This window comes from Gracilinanus agilis, chromosome 4 (genome assembly GCF_016433145.1).
Source record: "Gracilinanus agilis isolate LMUSP501 chromosome 4, AgileGrace, whole genome shotgun sequence".
Taxonomy (NCBI): domain Eukaryota; kingdom Metazoa; phylum Chordata; class Mammalia; order Didelphimorphia; family Didelphidae; genus Gracilinanus; species Gracilinanus agilis.
Window position 1 is genome coordinate 169,691,108 of NC_058133.1, and position 23,511 is coordinate 169,714,618.

The 23,511-nt window shown below is 41.4% G+C and overlaps 1 protein-coding gene across 1 annotated transcript in view; it reads right to left on the bottom strand.

Moving 5' to 3' along the window:
* The window catches only part of INTS3 (integrator complex subunit 3), a 40,179-nt gene extending 29,472 nt beyond the window's left edge, over positions 1-10,707 (bottom strand). Inside the window, exons 1-3 of the mRNA XM_044672476.1 lie at positions 10,564-10,707; positions 2,602-2,685; positions 1,745-1,828 (exon numbers count right to left, since the gene is read on the bottom strand). Coding sequence (XP_044528411.1) covers positions 1,745-1,828; positions 2,602-2,685; positions 10,564-10,707 — 312 coding nt within the window. The remainder of the gene's footprint in view (positions 1-1,744; positions 1,829-2,601; positions 2,686-10,563) is intronic.
* Positions 10,708-23,511: the final 12,804 nt, after the last annotated feature.

Here is a 23,511-nt window from a genome sequence, read left to right on the forward strand (position 1 = left end):
TACCTTGTATGATTCACATCTCAGCTTTGAAAAAATTATTCACTTTCCAATAGGCAAAAGACTAATTGCACAGATAACTAAATTAGATGTCAATTGCAATTTTAAGAAACACAACAGAAAACCAGACCTTAATTCTATCTCTACCACACTATGACTGTGCTCGCCCCCATCTTCTAGCTTGCTAAAAATGTATTTAAAATGAAAGGGACTAACTTGACTAGATCATGACGTGGCTTATGAAAGTCACTGCAGATGACATATTTAGGATTGAAATGAAATGCAATTTACCTCTATAAGATCCAAGCCACCGAACAGCCTGACAGGACCTGGGATCTCAAAGGGAGTCAGGAGCTGAACAATAATCTCCCCTCTCCCAAGACTTTACTTTTACTTTAGCTGGCATCCCTTCTAAATATACCACAAACACATCTATTTCTTTCCCCCACCTTTGAACTCTTAACTCAGGTCTGCAGAGTCCACAGGCACCTTGCCCCTAATCCTAACAGCTAGGTGCCATGGTGGGTAGAGTGCTAAACTTGGGGCCAGAAAGATTTGCATTCAAATCCTGCCTTATTTTCCCTGGGCAAGCCACTTCTCTGTTCCCTGCCTCTGTTTCTTCATCTGCAAAATGGGGTTAATAATAGTACCTACCTTAGAGAATGGTAAAGTTTTGCAAACATTAAAATGCTATATAAATGCTAGCTCTTATTATTTTCCATTGGTTCTTGCTCTGGGAAGAACCCAGTAAGGTGAAAGGAGGACACCACTGAACTCCCCTATTCTAAACTCTTTTCTGCTGATATGAAGTATGTAAAACCCTGGAAAACAAAGTAAGACAGAAAAATATGGGGAGGGAAAAGCTGACATTTTACTGGGAAATTATAGGCGAGGCACACTGATGGGTCATTTTATCTACTTCGGTGCCTCCCAAGCATTCCACCTAAACAATCCCAGAGTTGAGAATCAGTTATAAAATATTCCAGTTCAATGCTCTTCCTCATCACCCTATACTCATGTGATGTCTCATCTAAACCCTGCCCTCCTGCAATTTAAGCATGATTTTTCTTAAACTTCCCTGGTGAGAGATTGAATCTACTGGGGTTTCCCTTTGTGTAAGAACCTTTACCTGACTTCCTAAACTCTTACTGAGTTTTTGCTCAGCTCTCTATCCTGAACAGTCTCGGTCTAGCTTTCTCCATGGTTTCCTCAGTTCCTTTTGGCTTCTATGCAATCTCCTCATTTCTCTTTAGCACTAGAGTCTAGATTGAGATGCTGACCAATAATTAGAATAACAGGAGAGGGGGCAGCTGGGTAGCTCAGTGGATTGAGAGTCAAGCCTCGAGACGGGGAAATCCTAGGTTCAAATCCGGCCTCAGACACTTCTCAGCTGTGTGACCCTGGGCAAGTCACTTGACCCCATTGCCCACCTTTACCACTCTTCCACCTAGGAGCCAATACACAGAAGTTAAAAAGGTTTAAAAATAAAATAAAACAAAAATTAGAATAACAGGAGAATAACTGTAGTTAGAAAATAAGGTGATGGCAGAAAGAAGGTAATGAAAAACCAAAGGGGTAGAAACATAGGAGGCTTAGAGGAAGGAGGGCAAAAAAGCTTGACTGTCTTTTTTCCTTGCCTGCCACAAAGCAGGAAACTCTCCAGCCTATCTCTAATAGGTAAGTTCCACAGGTCCAGATCACATCTGGAAAGAACTTGTAGACACAGAGTTATAGGTGGGAATATTACCTTCTGGGCTTGGCTAGGTTCTGTAAGGACAAGAGTAAAGAGTCCCAGGCAGATTTCTTCATGTTGGGGGGGTCCTTTGCACACCTGGATGGAAGGAAAGAAGGAGCAACTGTCAGTCATGGGCCAGTCAATTTCAGAAAACAAATCCTCCCAGAAACCTTGTGACTCCTGAAGAACCTGATAAGAGAAATCTCTCTCCCTAAATTGGATATAGACTCCTCACCTCTAATCTGTATGGATGAGAATATCAAAGGATCAGTAACAGAAGGAATAGAGCACCCTATCTGAGGAAGGGTGTAAAGCTTGTTTTTTCTTAGGGAAAAGTAGGGAAGGTCCTGCTACTTTCCCCAAGGGTTGTTGTAGGCCAGCTAGGTATCACGAGGGGCTAGAAAAAGTGTGTAGAATGAAAAATGATGCCCTTCTCTCCACAACCAAAGTCCTTCAGCAAAAGATGGAGCTAGGAAAAGACATGGAGAATAGTGGAAAAGAGGATTCAAGGAGATGAGAGTTGGGTCCTCTGTCACAACAAACTGCTATATGAATCCAAGGAAATCATTTAGCTTTCTGGATCTGTTTCTTTATCCCATAAACTGAGGACAATATCTGCTCCATCCCAGAGCTTCTGTAAGGCAAATGAGATAATATATGTTTTGATAAATAGGATAAGCACTATACAAATGTGAAGATTAGTCAAAGAAATGAAGGGACCTTCCTAGGAACTGAATCTAGCCTTTGTTAAATTTCCAGGTGATAGAAAGCAGATTTGAATTTGTCACCCAATTCCCTGTCAGTTGTTTCATGTTCTTGGATCTATTTCCAAGCATAGATCCAAGTCAGAAAGTAGCTAATGGACTCACATGGGCGTTGAGGGCGTCATTGGCCTCTCTCTCAGAGACACCACTGGTCATCGATGTCACGATGCTCATGCACCTTTCCAGACGCTGCAGAGAGTTGGAGGAAAAGAGTGTGAGGGGTATGGAAAAAATGGGTTGAGGAAACACAATATACCAAACCAAAAATCACAAGGGGTTCTGCCTAGACCCACATTTAAAAGACTCCATTCTATAACAAATCTAGCATGCTGTTAGCACCTTTGATAACTTGGCCATTGTTCCCTGACCTTAAGAAGCTTTAATTTTTCTACCATAGCTAATACCAATAAACTTTAATAAATACTCTGTATTCAGGTTCAAATACAGATTCAAAAATCTGGGAACTTTCCCTCTCCCAACTCTCTAATCAGTTTGGGTCCTTTTGTCTTTGCCTTTGAAATTAATCCCAAACTAATTTTGAGGATAGTTTTTCATTGCTCATCCTATCATTTGTAAAACTCAAATAGGAATATGGCAAGAAGAAGTGATTAGAATGAGCTCCGCCTTCAGTTTGATTCTATGGTCTGCCACAAAGCATTTTTCATCCAGGGATGGTTCTGTAGGACTCACAAGGAAATAACCAATTTAGCAATAGAGGCAAATGAATAAGAATAAATGGTCAGCACCTTATCTTGACCAATGCCCCTTACTCCAAGGAGCCCTTGGTCTATCCCTTTTCAAGGTCAACAATTAGGAATAAGGAGATCCCATAGATTCAAAACTCTAAGGAGAGGGCCAGATCAAAACTTAACAAGATCTAGGCCATCTAGAAAAAGCTCTAAAAGTCACCAACCTCCAACCCTAAGGCCTAACTATGCCCCAAAATAGGTCAGACCAATGTGTGCCAAACAGAGATAAATTGCACTTGCATAGGTGTAAGAAGTGGGAGGTGTGAAATCATATGCAAGTCAAGCTGTGATTCCCACCCCTCAACCCTCATCCCTCTGGGCTACCACCAGCCAGCTCCTGAACTCTTGGAGAAGGAGGAAGGAAAGAGAAAGAAAAGCTCTCACTGATGAACAACCAGTTGAATGTTCCCTCTTTTTGTGTCTCTTTCTTTATGTCATCCCTCTCTATCCAATAAACTTCCTCAAAATCTGTAATAACAATTGCTCTAGCTGTTTAAGACCCCAAAGGAAGTGAAGCTGTTTGATGAAGAAAACAATAAGGTTTTTCCTACCAACAAGGAAAAGATTCAAACAAAGTTTAAGTGGGTTGGGAGGGCCAGATAGGTGGCTAAGTGGATAGAGAGCTGGGCCTGGGAGGGTCCTGGGTATAAATCTGGCCTCAGACACTTCCTAGCAATGTGACTCTGGGCAAGATACTTAACTGCAATGGCTTAGTCCTTATTACTCTTCTGCCTTAGAACTCAATTCTAAGATAGAAGGTAAGAGTTTAAAAAAGAGAGAGGGAAAAAGTGGGTTGAAACCCTATGCTACCTATATAGCTAATCCTTGACCTCTGGGGAATCAAGAAATTACTTCTTTTCCCAAGAAGTAATCCTTATAGAACCATGGGAGCTAAGGAAAAGAAGAATAAATAATATACATTCATATGCTGATTTGAGGAGACCTAAACCCCCTATAAAACCGAACCCAAAAAGGTTCAAGGAAAAACCTTACACAATGGTGCCTCCAATAATATCAATCTTCAACTGAGGCTTCTTAACTGTTCAGCACAGACAAGCAAAGCCCTAAACTCCAAGGCCAGCTGAAAGAAAAGCTATCCCTAGTCTAGGGTTCCCCAACCTGCTTTCCAACTTCAAATATAACTTTTTCAAAGGGAGGGGAATGAGGAGATAATGTACTATAATAAAGTTTAAGCTAAGGAAGGAGCTCAAGCCCTAGATAATTTGGTCTGTAAGTATAATCAGAAGTGTAAAAACCTCAAAAGAGAGGCTTTCCAGCTCTTCTTGCCCACACCCTGAAGGCAAGAGCCAACTGTACAAATTAATACCTGGGGCAAAGGGGGGTCAGCTAGGTGGTTCAGTGGATTGAGAGCCAGGCCTAGAGACAAGAGGTACTAGGTTCAAATCTAACCTCAAAAACTAGCTGTGTCCCTTGGGCAAGTCACTTAACTCCCATTGCCTAGCCCTCCTAGCCCTTACTGCACTTCTGCCTTGGAACCAATACAGAGTACTGATTCTAAGATAAGGGTTTAAAAAGCAAAAAACAAGTTAATGCCTAGTAAGGAAGATAATGGCTTCTTGGAGCAGAGACACTGGAAAAATCAGAAATTGGATAGTATGGACAAAGACATTAGGGGATGAGTTCCCTCAAAGTAGTCTTTATTCACAGTTAATCAAAATACAACCATTGCTGTCTCCTCATGTTAAAGAAATTTCTTTTAAATCAGAAATGTTAATTTAGAGTGTCACAGGGAGACAGGAAGGCTAGGACCCCCAGATGAAGAGAGCAATGGACAGCCACACCAGTGTAGCACTCTTTCTCTGAACTCTCCCCCACCCAAATCATAAGCATCAAATCATAACCTCTGACATTTGTTGGCCAGAGTAAACACAAAGTGAGTCTTTCTTGACAGTCCCATAGAGAGCTGAGTAAATATTTACTTTCTCTAGAAGCTTCTAGTCATATTTTTCTAACACTAAATACTACCTGATTGTGGCTTCCTTAATAGCCACAATGGATAGGATCTGGATGTATGTCTCCTCTAAAGAGCTGATATTCATCCTGCTGGAAGACTCCTCTCTACTTTCATTCCCTCTAGTCTCAGTTGAGTTCTGAGGCTAGGGCCAGAGAGGATATCCTGCTGCAACCATGTATATTGTTTCCTTGAGGGAGACAGCGATATAGGTCCCAGGGGAAACCAGTGGCCCTAAAGAACCAAATTCCACTGCCACAGAGAAATGGAAGAAAGGCACACCTGGCCTCTTAGTGACAGCTGATCTCAAATATACCATATTCATAAACCACTCACTTAAGAAAGTACTTTTTAAAAAAAGAAACAAAGGGAAAATATAAAAACTTTTGTCTCCCAGGGGCTCCCAGTAACTCTAAAATCAGTTCTTACTGAGGCGAAATGTGGGAGGGCTATTTCCCCTCCTTGATCTTTGCCCCACCCCCACCCATTGCTTCCCCAATTCTGCCCAAAATCTTGCTCATGGCCTAAAGATTTGGCTTCTTTGAAACCATAAGCCCCCAACTCTTGTGCTACTTACCCCAGTCCCTCACTGGGCTGATTCCTCCCTCAGCTAGGAATGAGGAAAGCTGATCAGGAATAGAGATGGCTCCTAAGAATTGGAGCCAGAGTGTCAAACTTCCTAGGGATGGAGGGAAATTCACATTCTCTGAGCCTGGGGTATTCTTCACTACCATTCCAAACCTGAGAACTCTAAAAGACCCTTCCCTCTAGTCAAACCAGTCTGAATCTTCCATTCAATTTAGCATCCCCTAGTGGATAGCTCCTTCTAGCTTTTTTGATACATGTGGTTTTAACTCTTCTTGGACTTTTTCAAGGGTGCATGTTCCTTCTGCCATTGACTAAGCTCCATCGGACATACAGTGGGGTGGGCCTCCTTCCTTGCTATCCTCCTCCAGGGCCTAGTATGAGTGCTCAAACCACTGACTGACCTTATAGAAAGCTACCCCTGCATTCCTGGGCAGCAGATGAGATCATGCAGGAGAAACAGCCACAGCCACAAAGAGCAGAAGCCAGTCATCACCATGCACTGAGTACCCACTAAGCGCAGAGCCCTGTGCTGGGGCACTGTAGGGAGATAAAGAGGGAGGAGAAGCCATAATCCCTGCCCTTGGAGAGGGAACAACCAATGGAATTTGGCTTTGGTGGAATATAAAGGCAGAGGGCAAGGAGGGAGAAAGGATTCTTGAGACATTGTGGGAAAAATTCTGCAGATTAGAAGAAAATACAGAGCCCTCCTCCCCCCCCACCATATGGGAACATTTAAAAGTTCACTTCTAGGTAGTCCAAAAGAATGAAGGGAAAAAAATGTTTTCTCCCTTTAGTAACTTCCTGCTGTCATCCTCATTGGGTTTATTAGCAAATGTGTCATTTGCTTGAGGTTCATCTGAGCAGGATGGGAGGCTGCCCTGGGGTGGGCTAGGATGGATGGACACTGGTTCTACCAAAGACCAGAGCCAGGGGCTCTTAACTTTTTAAAAAAAAATTGGAAAACTGTATTTCAATATAATTGGTTTCCCTCATAATACCACATATCATTTTATGCATTTTAAAAACATGATTCTGTCAAAGTGTCCATGGGCTTCTTAACCAGACTACTGAAAGGGTCCATGACACAACACAGAAAAGGTTATGGTCCCCTGGACTACAGGATAATTTCATCAGGGTCTAGAGAAAAGTCACAGATTCCCATTCAAATCTCAGAAACCTTTCCCCTTTTATACCTCTTGGATGAAACTAGCCAATGCTCCTTAGAAAAAGAGAAGAGCAGTATTAGGCTCATAACAGGTGCCCAACACTGTCAGGCATCACAACGATGCAGAAGATCTTAAGAGTCAGAAGGACTTGGGTCTGACTGAGACCCAGCTTTCATCCTTCTTAGTGGTGCAAATCTGGATTCAATTTAACCTCTCTGAACCCTATCTACAAAATGAGGAGAGCAATCCTTGAACTCCCTTCTTCAAAAGCTTGTTGTCAAGAGAGTACTCTGTAAACCTTAAAGTGCTATATATAATTGTAAGTGATGGCTGATTGATGGAGCGGAAGCCATTTTTAAGTCATACACAATCCCAAACATGGGGCAATGCCAGTCATTTTTATTTAGTTTAGGAATGTATGAAACTATTTTTAAAAGCATATTTACTTTCCAAATTCTATCTGCTACATCTACTACATTGTCTGATGATGGGGTGGAGGGAGAGAATTAGCTCAGAAGCATGGTAAATGGCTGGAGAAGGCCACTTAAAATGAAAAATGTTGTGGATGCTTAAGAGTTATCACTTCTTTGGTCATCCTTAAACCTCATTATAACCTACTATTTTAATTTCTTTTTTACCCTAATTCAGCATTTTTTCAACAAAGACCATCATTGCTGGATTTGGAGATAGGAGATCTGGCTTTGGCTCCTTGAGCAATTATTTAACCTCTCTGGGACTGTTTCATCATCTATCAAATGAGGGGAATTAAACTAGAAAATCTCTAATTTAATTTCTTCCAAATTCCAACTCCAGGAATTTCACCTGCTCTACCTTCTTTCTGGTAGCTGTTAATGAATGGTAGCACAATTAGAAAACAGGCCTTAATGACTTACCCATTCTGTCCCTGGATGGCTTTATCAAGAGAGTCTGAGGCATAGTAAACAACTCAACTGCCAAAATTCAGACCCGAGTCTTATAAACTCCCTAAGTGGTGCTGAGTGGGAAAGATCACCTACTTGATACCCAATGCCTCTACTCATCCTCACTGCTTAATTCAGATCCTTTCTTGGTAGCTTCCCATTTTCCTTTTTAAAACTCTGACATTCCTTCCTGCCCTAAATCTCCTATCTTTCCATTTCTACCTCTCTGTGACTCCTAAACCTATGGTTTGCCCTTCCATGATGTTCATCACTCCACCTCTTTCTGTTCTCTCAGTACATTACCCCTGTTCTGGTTTCATTTTTGTCCCTTAGTAAACCTGACCCTCTGTCATATACCTGGACTCCTTGACCAACTGCCATTCATGCTTTTCCAAATCTCAACTACTTATTACTTTACCATCTACTTTCTTCTTCCCCTTCAATCCTCACTCTCCTCAGCAGAGGTCCTCATCTCCTACCTTCTAGAAAACCAGGTCATCTATCATGAACTCCTATTTCTCTTAATTCATACTTCAAAATCTTTGTACATCACCTACCCATTTTCTTCTCCTTTGCTCCAAAAACCTAACCACTGTTCATGGTCTTGACCCTAGTCTCTCCTGTATTCTCTGGGAGCTTGCCCTTTCCATCTATCCTGGGTCTTCACACACCCACATCCACCCACACCCACCCCTTTACTTGATTCTTCCATATTCTCAAGGAATCCAGTATCCTATCTTTTCCCTTTCAGAAACAACCTTAGGAAAAGCTATCTATACTCATTGCCTACATTTTCTCACCTCCCAATCACTTCTAAATTACTTACAGTCTGGTTTTCTGCCCAGTTACCTAACAGAAACCACTCTCTCCAATGATCTCTTAATTGCTAAATCTGATGGCCTTTTCTGTCCTCATCTTCTTGACTTTTCGGCAGCTTTTGACACTTGGAATATTCTCTTTTCCTGTATCCTGTGTTCTCCTCCCTCCCTCCTCTTTTGTTGTATCATCATCTTCATCCCATTCACTAAGCATGGATGATACCCCCAAAGTTCTACTAGTAGGCCTTCTCTATATATATCCACTAAGTGTACTGATTAGCTCCCATAGGATCAATTATCATTTTGATGCAGATGACATCCAGTTCAATACATAAAACCCTAATTTCTTTCCTAAACCTCAGTTTCTCATTACCAATAGTTTGCTTGATAAATAATTCCCCCTAGTTATTTCACAGGGATCTCAAAGTCAATATATTCAAAGTGGAAACTCATATGACACCCACCTCCCCCAAGATCATCCCTCTTCCAAATTCCTATTTAGTCTCCTTCATCTGTAGACCCAAGTCTTGTCAATTCTAATTCATCTTTCACATTTGTCCCCGTATCATCACTCAACCACCTCCCTAGTTCAGACTCTCATCATCTCTCACCCAGACTCTAAAGCATCTACCTGCTTCCAATCTCTTCCCTCTCCTATACATCCTCCACAAAGCTGCCAAAATAATCTACCTATAAAGTACAGGTCTGGCCAAGTCATTCCTCTGCTCAAGTTTCAATGGCTCCTTAGTGCCTCTAGGATAAAATATAAAATCCTCAGTGTGGCATTTAAGCCCCTTTATGATTTGCCTCAAGCTTTTTGTAGACTTATTTCACATTAGACCTCTTCACATATTCTATGTTCTAGTTAATGGCCTCCATGTTCATTCCTAGGTGTTTCATTTCCTGTGTATGCTTTTTGCACAGGTTTTCCTGCAAGGCTGGAATTCACTCCCTCCTTTTCTAAGATAAACTTTCCCCTCTCATCAGTTTCCTCTGAAACTCATTTTAGCTACCAACTCAAAAGCCTTTCCAGATTTTTCTGTTAAGGCACTCTCACTTTATAAATTATATCTTATCTATATGCCTTTCTGCATAAAGTATCCCTCCTGCTCAAAGGCAAACTCTTGAGGTGGGGGAGAGGAACTTTTTTCCTCTTTTTTTATTTGTATCACTAGAGCTTAGCTTAATGCCTTGCATATTAGAGGGGCTTAAGAAATACTTGTTTAATTGAATGAAAATGAATTCTTGTGCTTGAGTGTGATACCAGGGGCACTGGGGGAAGATTCTAAGTCCCAATCCTTCACCCCTATTGAGGGAGAGCAAAAGTAAACAGACACCATAGCTTTCTCTGGGTGCCCAAACCCATTTTAAAAGTCTTGTTGGCATCACCTAGCAACCAGTCCACCAAAGAGTCCAGTCAATGGTGTGCCTAATAGGAGGTCCCAAGAGCTGACTCAGGTGGTTCCATCAGCCCACAGCTGTCTCAGGCTTTAGATCACAATAACCCCAGTTCACTTCCTAGATCAATATGAAAGGCCTAGGACTAAACAAATTAGCTAAGAGAATGGCCAAGGTGGGAGGAAACGTCATGGAAGTTTGGGTGACCTGGGAGATGCTAAATAGGTCTCTCACCTCCACCCCCATATCAATGTTGACTACTGTTACTATGGCAACCAACCCCAGGAAGTTGGTCCACACTTCCTCCTTCTGGGATATGAAATTTGGAGCAGAGTTGGGGTGCCTATAGAAGAAAATGGAAGGAAGGCCCCTCAGCCCCACTCTTTCAATTACCCCTGCCCCCACATCCACTCCAATCCCCCTCTTCACCCCAATCTCTCAACTCCCCACACCTACCTCCTCTAACTCATCCTTGGCATCCAAACTGGTGGAAAGTAGCAGCCTCCCCCCTCCTGGGGCTCCTGCTCCCGCTCCTCCACCTCCCGCTGCTGTTCCCGAAGCAGCTGTTGCTGCTCCCCCCTTTCCCTTCTGTATCTCCATGGCTGGAGCCAGGAGAAATGGGAAGATCTGGGAGGGGTGGGGAAGAAGTCCTAGAAACGGGGAACTAGGGAGTTTGGGGGATGCTAGAGGACCACGAGGAAGAGAAGAGGGAAACGAGGGTGGGGGGAGAGAGGGGAAGGGACCCAGCCCCCCCCACCCTCTCCTCTGAAAGAGACTGCCCCCGGGGTGGGGGGGAAAAAGGGGTGACTCCTCTGGGTCCTGCCCCTGCAGTGGGGAGGGGAAACCCCTTTAGTTCCTCTCCCTAAGGTTAGGAAGAGAGGGCAAGGGAAGGCTCCTGTTCCAGCAGCGGAGAGGAGCGACCCCTCTAACTCCTGCCCCTGGGTGGGCAGAGGAACCCCTAAGTTTCTGCCCCTTAAGCTGGGAGTGGGGGGAGTCCTGCCCCAGTTGGGGGGCGGCAAACCCTTCTGGCTCTTGCCCCTAGGGTATGGGGAGTGGGACCCCTCTGGCTCCGGCCCCTAGGGGGCTGGGGAGGGGCTATGAGCGCTATAAGGGGGCACGGGGAACCTGCTGCTCCTTACAGCACACAGAGGCGGCCATGGTGGAAGGGGAGGGGGGAGGAGAGGGGCACAGGCAGGCGAGCGGGCGGGGGAGAGAGGAGGGAAGGAACCGCGGAGCCCCACCGGAAGTGCCCGGTCGCGATCCCGAAGCTTGGCCAATCGCCGGAGCCGAGTTTCGGCCGAGTTGGCGCAGGGCAGTGGGTCGGTCCCTTCACTAGCCACCAATTAGATAGGAGTAGAGGAGGAAGGAGGAAGATGGACAGGCTCATAAACCAATAGTATTCCTAGTTTCTACCTGGAGAGGAGGGGCTGGGCGGGGCTGGAGGGGGGAGGGGAAGGAAACCAGGAAGGGGAGAAGGGACGCTGGAGTTGCGGCTGCGCAGGGTCGAACTCACGCTTCCTCCTTTCTCTTTGCGTTTGGGCCCGGTATTGAGCTTCTTCCTGCTCTCTGCCCTCGATCTTGGGCTATTGCATTGTAATTTTCAGATATATAAGGGTTGGATTGGAAAGAGGTCATCTAATCTCCTTTGGATTGGGGAAATAGAAAAATACAGGCGGGAAAGGGTCAGTGGACAAATCTTAAACCAGCTTTCTTGGAGCTGGGCAGGGGCCGTGGCCCCTGTGTTGTATTCACTCAGAGAGAGCATTGCCGTGAAGCACGTGCCTACTTAATCCTGTACTTTCTTGCTTAAATGGTCTGTGTGATGGGGAGGGTGGGATCAGTCACCAATCCCCCTCGATCATGATCTTTAAACTGTGGCCAAAAAGTGGTGAAACAGGATCCATTACAAAGCCTTTCCAAATTGTTTGGCTCACCTTCCCGAGAACCCAGGGTCATACCCATATATCACAGGGAGATTAGGGGTAAAACTGGTTTAAGATCTATTAGTAACATTACACTTGGAATGAAAAAAAAAAAATGAAAATTAAGCACTTGGCTTAAGGAGGCAAATGTTTGGAATGTTCATTAGTTTCAGTATTTTAGTCCCAGCTCCCTCATGTAATCAATTAAACAAGAATTTTTTAGGCAGGGTCAGCTGGGTGGCTCAGTGGATTGAGAGCCAGGCCAGAGATGGGAGGTGCTGGGTTCAAATATGACCTCAAGCTACTTCCTAGCTGTGTGACCTTGGGCAAGTCACAATCCCTATTGCCTAACCCTTACCACTCTTCTGCCTTAGAATATTGATTCCAAGAGAGAAGTTAAAAGGTTTTAAAAAAAAAAATTTGTTAGGCAAAGCATTGTTTGAATCTTGGGGGATACAAAAACAGATGAAACGAGTCTCTACTCTCAAGCAGCTTTACTTTATCTTGCTGAAACAGCATATACACAGATAGGTAAATGGAAAATATAATGTATTTCAAAAATCTTGGTAAGGTTTTAAGTTATTAAAGATTTTTGATCATTGAATTTAAAATATAATTGAAATTTAATATATTGAATAAGTAACATTACATAATAATATATAATAATTTAAATAAATACTATAAATATGAATTCAGTAATTTCCTTTGTAATCTGCTGTATTTTGTTTTATACTTTTAAGAGTATTATTCTGAAAAGGTTAAGAGCCCCTGCTTTAAAAGAACTTTAAATTCTCCTGATAGATAATATGTGCCTTGTTCTAACTTGTTTATACTATCTCCCTTTATACCTAGGTCATATATCCATTTTGATCTTAACTTGGTAAATGGTGTAGGATATTTGAACTATATCTAGTTTCTGCCAAATAGCTTTCCAGTTTTCCCAACAATTTTTACCAAAGAGTGAATTGTTTTTCCAAAAACTTGGAACTTTACTTTTGTTAAACACAATAATAGAAGGAACAGATGGAGTCTGCAGATTGAAAACATGCCATTCCTAACTTTATTTCATATATTAATTTTTCTCTAGTGTAAACAAAGTGTCTTACTTCACATGATAGAGAAATATGTGTTATATGTTAATATAAGTACAATCTATATCATATTATCTGCCTTATTGGGGAGAGGGGAGGGATGAGAGAAGAAAAAAATGAGAAATTTTTGCACATAACTAATGTGAGAATTTGTTTATCACAGATGAGCATATTTATTATAATTTATTATATATTTCTAACAAATCATATGTATTATTGTTATGTTACATCTTATGTTATATATGTAAAATAAAGGTAAATGGTACCTTAGAGGGAAAAATAGAACTTTAAATGTTCCAATAGGCTGAGGGGAGAAAGGAGAGCATACTAGGGATGTCTGTGCAAAGAAATGGAAGGGGAAATTGGAATTTCCTATAAAGGGCACAGTAATTTATAAATTAGACCAGTTTGCTTGGAATGAGGGGATATAATAGAGAAGGGAGAGACTAGAAACAGAGAGATTAGGTTTTTTTTTAAAGTGTAGGTAAGAGTTAATGAGAACTAGGATTAGGGTGGTAGCTTGATAAGTAAAAAGAAGAGGGCCCATGTGAAAGATGTTATGGAGTTAAAAATTGACAAAATTTAGAAACTGATGGAATGAGTGTGGTAAGGAAGAGGAAATAGCTGATTGACTCAAATCAGAAAGATGACAGTGCCCTTCATAGAGATAAAGAGTAACAAGAGGATTAAGTGTAGGCAGAAAAAAAAATAAGAGACTAGGAGAGAGTATACAGAGATGGAAAAGAGACTCAAGATGGAACTCTAGGATTCACTTATACATAACAGGGACATGCCATAATCCAATTCCAGGCATTTTCATTGACTATTCCCCCATGCCTGGAATCCTCTACCCCCTTACCTCTGACTACTAGCTTCACTGACTTTCTTCAAGTCCCAGCTAAAATCCCCTCTTTTACAGGAAACCTTTTCTGACTCCTCACCTCTTTAACGGTAGTGCTTTCCCTCTGTTGTTTATTCCCAATTTAACATGCATGTAGTCTGTTTGCATAGTATCTCTTCCATTAGACTATAAAGATCTAGAAGACACAATTTGAGAATTACTGGACTACCTGAAAGTCATGACCAGGGAAAAAGCCTGGACATCATATGACAAAAAATTATCCAAGAAAACTGACCTGATATTCTTGAACAAGAGGACAAAATAGACACTGAATCCACAGATCACCCCCTACATTAAATCCCCAATTGACAACTTCCAGGAATATTATAGCCAAGATCAAGAGCTTTCAGGCTAAGGAGAAAATACTGCAAACAGCCAGAAAGAAACAATTCAGATATCATAGCGCCCCCAGTCAGGATTACACAGGATCTGACAGTTTCCACACTAGGGGACCACAAGGTTTGGAAAATGATATTCGAGAAAGCAAGAGAACTGGGTCTACAACAAATAATCACTTACCCATCAAAACTGACTATATGCTTTGTAGCAATCCAGGTATACATTAATTGTGATATTATTTTAAGAAGTGCTCAAAAACTTAACTCTTATACTGCTAATGATTGATCTCTGTAATCTTGAGTCAAATTGAACATTGACCTTGCCAAATCCCTAGCCCTTCCCTAAGGCTACACCCCAGAAGACAGGTCTATTATTGGTCTCCTTATTTTACCTTCAATGATCAATTAACATAGGTATCAAACATTAGTAGATGCCTTAGGCCATATCAGCTCAGGCACCAGATCTTAGCTCTACCTATTGTTTTTGGTTTTGGCAGTTTGCATTTTATGATGATTACCTCATAATGTTAATGTATCAAGCCACTGGGCTCTCCCCTTCCCCCCATACTGTTGTAACCCCAATAAAGGTGACAAGAAGTGAGTTAGAGAGCTCTTAACCATCAGAGCTCCTAACAAGAAGCTCTTAACCATCAGAGCTCCTAACCATGAAGCTCTTGACCACCAGAGCTTACTCTCTGTCTGTCTATCTTATGCCAAAACTTTCTGTGTCTGTTTGTCTTTATTCTCTCCTTATGTTCTCTTTCCATTAGTCCTTAACCTGTAACCCATTTTCACTCAGTCCTTGGTTCCCCTTTCTGAGTGTCCAACCCACTAGGAATCTTTGTGAAGTTGGTGGACGGCTTCATGCTTTCAGGGGAAAGTATGGGCATTTAATAAAATAGAAGATTTCGAAGCATTCCTAAAGAAAAGATCAGAATTAAACAGAAAATTCAATGTCCAAATACAAAATTAAAGAGAACCATAAAAAGGAAAACAAAGAAGAGATAAAAAATTTAAGGGTTTCGTAAGGTCAAATTGATTATATTCCCATATGGAAAAATGATATCTGTAACTCTTAAAATTATTTTCATTATCATAATAGAGAAAGGAAATATACATAGGCAGAGGTTGTGGTATTAAGCTGTTTAGAAAATGTAAAAAAAAATTAGGGATAAAAAAGAGGATTGTACTAAGAGAAACATGAAAGAAGAGGTAAAATAGGGTAAATTATACCACATAAAGAGGTGCACAGGAGAGTGGGAGGTTTGGGTGGGGAATACTATTATAAGAAAGGGAGGAAGAGAGTGGTAACAGATAATACTTAAACCTTACTCTCAGTGCAATTAGTTCTGAGAGGGAAGAACAGCCAGATTTATTGGGGTATAGAATTCTATCTTATCCTATTGAGAAGTAGAAAGGGAATAAGGAAGGAGGAATGTGGAGAGTTGAGTATTAAAAGGGAGGGAAAAGTTGTGGGGGAAGTGATGAAAAGAGAGATAGGAGGGGAGTCAGAAGGGAGGGGATAGGAAGGAGAGTAAGAGTGGGGAAAAGGGGGACTGATTAAAAGCAAAACACTTGTATGGAGGGAACTAATGAAAGAAGAAAGGGCAGGATTAAAAGAGGAAATCAAAATGATGGGGGATACATAGATGGTAATCATAATTATGAATGTGAATGGAATGAACTCACCCATAAAATGGAAGCAGAAACCAGAGTGGATTAAAAACCATTAGACTGGGCAGCTGGGTAGCTCAGTGGATTGAGAGTCAGGCTTAGAGACAGGAGGTCCTAGGTTTAAATCCGGCCTCAGACACTTCCCAGCTGTGTGACCCTGGGCAAGTCACTTGACCCCCATTGCCCACCCTTACCACTCTTCCACCAAGGAGCCAATACATAGAAGTTAAGGGTTAAAAAAAAACCCATTAGACTGTAAGCTTCTTAAAAGCAGAAACTATCTTTTGTTTTTAGCAGAATCCCTAGCACTTAGCACAGTGCCTGATGTATAGTAGGTGCTTAAATGTTGATTGATTGATTGATGTATATGATGAATCAGCAAAGGAGACTGAGAAGGGTCCAGAAACAGGTATTAAGAGAACCAGTAGGGGAGAACTAGGTGTCTCAGTGGATCAAGAATTGGGCCTAGAAAGTGAAAGTCCTAGATTCAAATCTGGCCTAGGTGTGAACACTAGCAAGTCACTTAACCCCTATTACCTAGCCCTTACCTTCTTCTGCCTGGGAACCAATATACGATATTGATTCTAAGATGGAAAATAAGGGGGAGAGAAAGAGAGAGAGAGAGAGAGAGAGAGAGAGAGAGAGAGAGAGAGAGAGAGAGAGAAAGAGAGATAACCAATAGTGAGCGATGTGAAAACAAACGAACAAACAAACAAACAAACAAACAAAACACAAAAAAACCCCTAAACCAGGGAGAACAAAGTATTTAGGAGGAAGACAGGCAGTCTCTCTAGAGAGATCAAGGAGGAGGAGGACAAAGGAAAGGCCATAGATTTAGCAATTAAGAGGTCTTCCTCTTAACCTTTCTATTCTTAGGTCATTTACAATTCAGTAAACATATATTGAACATTTGCTACCTGTGCTGAACATTGAAATCGATACAGAGAGAAATGATTATCTGGACTTTTTCCAAACTTAAAATATATCCTTTAAATGGTTCCATGTGTTAGTAAGTCAGTTTCCAATTCGAGTTATCTCCACCATAACTCTGCCCATTTCCTAGTAATTCTTAAAATCTTCCCTTTGCTATACATGCACATTTGGGATTTTGAGTATTCTTTATATCTTTAACTCCTCCTGCAATTAGTGAGCTTCACCAAAAAAATTCTGCTTTGAATGACTCATAGAGTGGAACTGTTCCTGCATTCTTGCAAAGTACAGCAAAGAGGAGCAGCTACATGGCTCAGTGGATAGAGTGCCAGGCCTGGAATCAGGAGGACCTGTGTTCAAATGTGGCCTCAGACATTTCCTACCTGTGTAACCCTGGACAAGTCACTTAACCCCATTTTCCTAGCTCTTGACCCCCAGTCTTACAGTTGCTACTAAGACAGAAAGTAAGAGTTAAAAAAGGAAAAAAGAAAGAGGGAGGAAAAAGGCACAAAACAAGAAGCAATTCAGCCAGGACTATCAATCTACCCACCAATCTTAACAGTACTGTATAAACAATGTTCCCTGTCTGTAGTTCCACACCCTTGCATGGAAGGATAAGCAATGCATATTTTAGTATTATTACATAATGTTCTGTGATGTTTTTGCCCTTTTCATTTACATTGTTATAGGTATTATAGGTATTATAGGTATATATATATATATATATATTACATAGATATAATTACTGGTAGATTGCCTTTCCTTTGTGTCAGTTCATAGAGTAAGGAAATCAGCTTTTATTATGCTCCTACTATGTGTCAACCACTTTACGAATATTTCATTTGCATTCAAAACAACTCTTTGAGGTAGGTGCTGTTATAATCTACATTTTATAGTTAAGGCAGAAATGAAGTGACTTGCTACATATCAGGCAGGATTTGAACTGAGGTCCTCTTGACCCTAAGCCCAATGGTCTATACACTGTGCTATCTAAGTACCTCTAACTAGGCTAAGGGCAGTCTCCATCCATCACCATCAATCACCCACTGTAAGGAGGAAAAGGGGTTTTTTGGGGTTGAATATATTAAAGATTGGTCGCCAGAGGATTGAACAATTATCAATCCTCAATTAAGAATAATCTCAAGGCAATATTGACTTTTATGGAAGTTTATTTACAATTAAGAAGGGAGAGAGAAAGTAAGAAAATTATAGAGAGAATAAGATAGGATAAGTGATCTAACACACTGAGTAATTTGCCCCAGCCCCTGGCTCAAACCAGACAGATTTAACTAGTCCTTAATTGGAAAAGGTCAAGCCTTGAGCCGAGAGGCAGAGGCCCAAAGCCCCCAGAGGTGTATGAGGCAAAGCTTCAGTCACAGAGTCTCTTTGAAAGGAAAGTTCCTTAAGAGAAGTTCAGGAAGATTCAATCTTAAGACTCGCCATATGGAACAGTCTCAGTCACGAACTAGCAAAGCTCCCTCAGGTCCCCTTCACAAAACCAGAAGACCCCTGACTCATTCAACTCTCTCTTTTTAAAGGGGTCTCTTATGCATCACTTCCTGTGCCTCCTTCCTAGTTTGTGTGTCCAATCACAACAGACACTTCTCTTAGGACTGCCTAGAGGGCAGTCAGCTGATTCTGATTTGTAACCCACTCATGGGTTACAGACCTCCCAAAATTGGAGATGTTCTCACCTTTGGTGATTAAATCTAAAGATGGGGAGTGTAGATCTAATCTAATTATCACAATCCCCCTGTGATCATTTGGGAGACTGATCTCAATTGATCAATTGACGTAATCATCTTGTACCCCTAAAATTTTTCTAACTACAATAGTTAGAGATAAGAGATAGGTAGAAGAGATAGAAAGAGCAAAGCCAATGTTTTGCTAGGCACATTGACAAAAAGCCAATTAAGGGGCAATCCCCTTTTGGCATAAGAGTTTACAATTCAAATAATTGTGTTCAATCCCCTCAGGTTCAATTAGTTGCACCCCAAAGTTCATTTTGGAACGTCTTGATTCAATGTAGAGTTCTGCAGGCATCTTTTCTGGATCATCTTGATTCAGTGTAGGTTTCTGCAGGCAAATGGTCCATTTTCTGGTTTCAAAGCATTAGCAGGCTTCTTTTCCTGAAAATTTTCTTGAACAAAATTAAAAACTTGGATTTTTATAAAAATACAATCCCCCCTGAAGAGGGTGGTTGACCAACACCTGGATCAACTCAGAATACATCATTGAGTTATGGGGTGTATGAGTCAGTTATCAAAAGAAAAAAACCAAAAACATAAAAAAATTAAATTTTGGGAGATATAGAAATTTAAAATAAGTATCAAAATATCAAAAATCCGTGTATGTAAAATTTTCTGAACAAAAATATATAATTTCCATCCTACTAGTCTGAAGGACAAAATGCAGTAATATCGCACCTACCCATTGGTTGCCATATCATAAGAGAAAAAAGGACTAGATTTTTATGTAAAAGGGAAATGTCATTCCCTGGTCTGATTTACCTTCATTCTCAGGGATAGGGGAGCCACAATGATGATGGCCAACCTTCGTTACTTGACTGGCAGTGTAGTACAAAGAGTCCTATGTCTTAACATATGTTAAGCATCGCAACTTCAAGTTTTACACTAAGTTCAAGTCCTTAGTATTGACATGGAAATTCAACAATCCTAGTTGGATTGGTATGGTCTTTTTTTACCTTGTGTTCTATGGCATTGTGTAGTTTCTCATCGATCCCAATGGGACTGGTTGGTCTCCATGACCTTGTGCTTATTGCATTGTATAGTGGCTCTGTTGTTCCCTTCTTCTGTAATCAGAATCATTAATCATAGTCTTATAATATTTAACAATAAATGACAGATTGCCATAGTCTAGGGCTTTGTGGATAATATTAGAACAAATATGTTTTAAACATATTACTGCAGAATCAAAAAGTAATATTGATTATATGTACTTTAAGTATGAGAAATAAAAAAAGGAAAAAAATCAAATATTCTATTAGAAAAGCAAAAGGCAATAGCAAAATAAAAATTCAGGAATTCAATGTGCTCCAAAAATGGTGTCTACTTTTCTATGGACTATTATCTTCAATGCTTATAATATAATTGGTTTCAGTAGAAGATGCTCTCTTTACATGTGAGCAATGAATCCAAGAGCCCTTTTCTCCATTTTATAGCTGTTGGAGTAGTTAACAATATTTGAAATGGACCTTCCCAGGAAGGCTGAGTTACTTCAATGCGCTGGAAATTCTTTATATACACCTTGTCTCCTGGGTTCAGGTCATGAAGTGAAAAATCTATTGGTCCTGCTTCTACTGCAGTTCCGGATTCATGGAGTTCATCCAGTTTGTGCTGCAATTCCTGTATATAGGAAGCAATAGAAGTATCTCCTCCCAATACTGATGTATATGCAGGAGAAAAAGGCTTAGCCTGTATAGTGTGTGAATGGAATTAGCTCACCCTCATTCATTTATGTAGACTTAGCCACCAGGAATAATGTCACCTCACCCAACTTAGAATTAAATGGGGAGGGGGAGGTCTGTTACCCACACATGATAATAAGTAACAAATCAGAAACAAGGGGCAGTCTAAAACAGTGTCAAGGCTGCCATTTGTTCACTTAAAATTGGAGATGGACGCAGGAAGTGACGAAAGATGCTATCTTTTAAATATGATGGTAACTTCCTATGGAGGAGTTGGCATTTTGAACTTGGTGTAGACAGATCTCTGGTGAGACCTCAGAGTGCTGCCCTTTGAATTGTCACGTGGGTAAGTTAGGCTGACTATCTTTCTCTTCCTTTGGCGTTTCTGGAGGCTCTAGCCTGTTATGGAATAAAATGGGAAATATATATGAAGGGCTGCTAATCAATGAGTCTTGTATGGAGGGCACTGGAATGTATCAGCTGGGTCTCCAGGCAAGGAAGGCTATCTCTTAATACAGAGCAACTTAGGTCAGCCAGAAATTGTGAGAAGCCTGGCTGAAGGTTTTATTCAGCCCCCTGCTGTTATTTCTAAGCTCCCTTGAGGGGAGGAGTAAAGAGCCCCTCCCTTCTGGAGAACAAATCCCAGCGTACAGGAAGAGGAATGCTGGCCACTTCCTGCCCAAGATGGATGCCTGGTTTAGCTCTCAAGAAATAAGAGAAAGTTATTCCTTTCCTTCTTCAGCCTTTGCCCTACTAATGCTCAGTACAATGATTCACCAGAAGCTCTTTGTATAAAAGCCAAAGGGGTTTATTAATGGCAAGGGTAAGCTGAGGGGAAAAAGGGTTGAGATCTGGTAACTGCTGCTAGGGGAGAAGCTGGTGCTGGGGAAGGGTCACAGAAGAGGGGGTCAGACTGAGGGAGGCCAGCTCCCTCAGTCAGGGAAAATTTCACTACCCTGAGGTAATAAGGTTCAGCAGATTATTAGATGAAGTGATGGCTTGATTTAGGTTGTCTCTGCCTGCCTATAGAAGCTAATTCCTATGATCTCCACCCACCAAAATACCCTCCTCCCAGGGCACAATGGGGAAATCCAGGGAAAAGCAGGATGTCAAGGGAGAGGTCAAGGGAAATCAGGCAAAGCCCAAATGCCCCCAAAGCAAAAGGCCCTTCAGTTGGTTCTGCAGGAACATTTATACTCCCAGGCTCCAACGGTTTTGCTGTGAGGCCAGGGTCAATATTCTATTCCTTCCAACTGTCAGGGCTGCTACAGTTGGTTTGCAAAAGCAAGAGCTTTTGCTGCAACCCTACATTACAAGCCTTAAGGAGGCCTCTCTTATTGGAGGAGGCCATGTGGCTAGAAGCCTTGTTTAATTAGCCTCTGTGCCTCTCCGCTGGGGCCTCTAAATACCTACCTGGTTCGGACCTCGGGTCCAGGCCAGAGTTTCTCTCTCTCAACTTCCCTATCTTCAACCTTCCTAATTGTAAATAAACCACCATAAGTCATCCTGACTTGGGTCTATTTTATTTTGAAATCAAGTTAATTGATTTCTGGCGACCATACCATAAATATCTAGTTTTCCCCTCTTATAATAGGGAGATGTCCAAAAAGCATCTCATATGGTAAGATATGTAGATCTCCCCTAGGCCTGCTTCTAAGATAAAATAGAGTTAGAGGGAGAATTTCAGGGCATTTCAAATGTGTATCCGTGCATAATTTTCCAATCATAGTTTTAAGTTCTCTGTTCATCCTTTCAACTTGACCTGAGCTCTGGGGGTGATATGGTACATGGAATTTGGAAGTTATCCCCAAACAGGAATATATTTCAGATAAAACTGAATCAGTAAAGTGACTTCCCCTGTCTGAGTCAATACATGCTGGCAGGCCAAAACGAGGAATGATTTGTTTTAAAAGCACCTTGGCAACAAAAGCTGCCATGGCTCGGGCAGTAGGAAATGCTTCCAGCCATCTGGTCAGTTGATCTACTATGACTAGAAAAAATTTCTAGTCCAGACTTTGGCATTATTATGTAATCACTTTGCAGGTGCTCAAAAGGTGTGTATGCCAGAGGACGCCCACCATAAGCTTTGCCGTGAAAGACATGTTGGTTATATGCTTGACAGGTAGGGCAAGCTGCACACACTTTAGAAGCTATAGTGGTTATGCCAGGAGCTATCCATACCCTCTTAACAGAGTCCATGATGCCCTTGGTACCAAAATGACCATTTTTATGAATAGATTGGCAAATTTGGTGATAAAAACTTCTAGGGAGCAGGGGTTTTCCTTCAGAGGACACCCATACTCAATTCATTTGTTTAGCTTTAAAGTTCTGCTCCCATTTTTTCACTTCCTTCTCATTATAGGAAAGTGATAAATCTAAGTCATCAGTGGTTGTCAATGTTAAAATCAATTCAGGCCCTTCTATGGCTGCTAGCTTTGCAGCAGTATCTGCCCGGTCATTTCCCCTAGAAACAGCGTTGGTGCCTCCTGTATAGGCAGAGCAATGAACTACAGCTAGGGCTGCTGGTAGCTGGAGAGCAGAAAGATCTCATTGATAATTTTTGCATTAGCTATAGATTTTCCAGCTGAGGTTAAAAATCCTCTCTGAAGCCATAACATACCCACTGAATGACAAATTCCAAACGCATATCTCAAATTTGTATAAATTGTTGCCTTTTTATCTTTGGCAATTATACAGGCATGTTTTAGGGCTAAGAGTTCTGTGCCTTGAGCACTTAGATTTGAGGGCAGTGAAGCTTACCACACAGTGGCAAATTCTGTGACTACAGCAGCTCCAGTGTAGCGTATGCCATCCCTCATAAAAGAAGAACCATCAGTAAATAAGACTAGATCTGGATTGTTTAAAGGAGTGTCTAGGAAAATGTCTTGAGGCTTTCCAGCCATGGACACTAGTGTTTCACAATTATGTAATGGTTCTCCTGAGACTGGTAAATCAGGAAGCAAGGTGGCAGGATTAAGAGTTGTACAATGTTTTAAAGTAATATTCTCATTATTTAGTAAGGTTATTTCATACCTTGTAATTCTCTGATCAGAAAATGCCTGTGTTCTATGTCTTAGCAGTAATGCTTCTACTTCATGTGGGCACATAATTGTTAATGGGC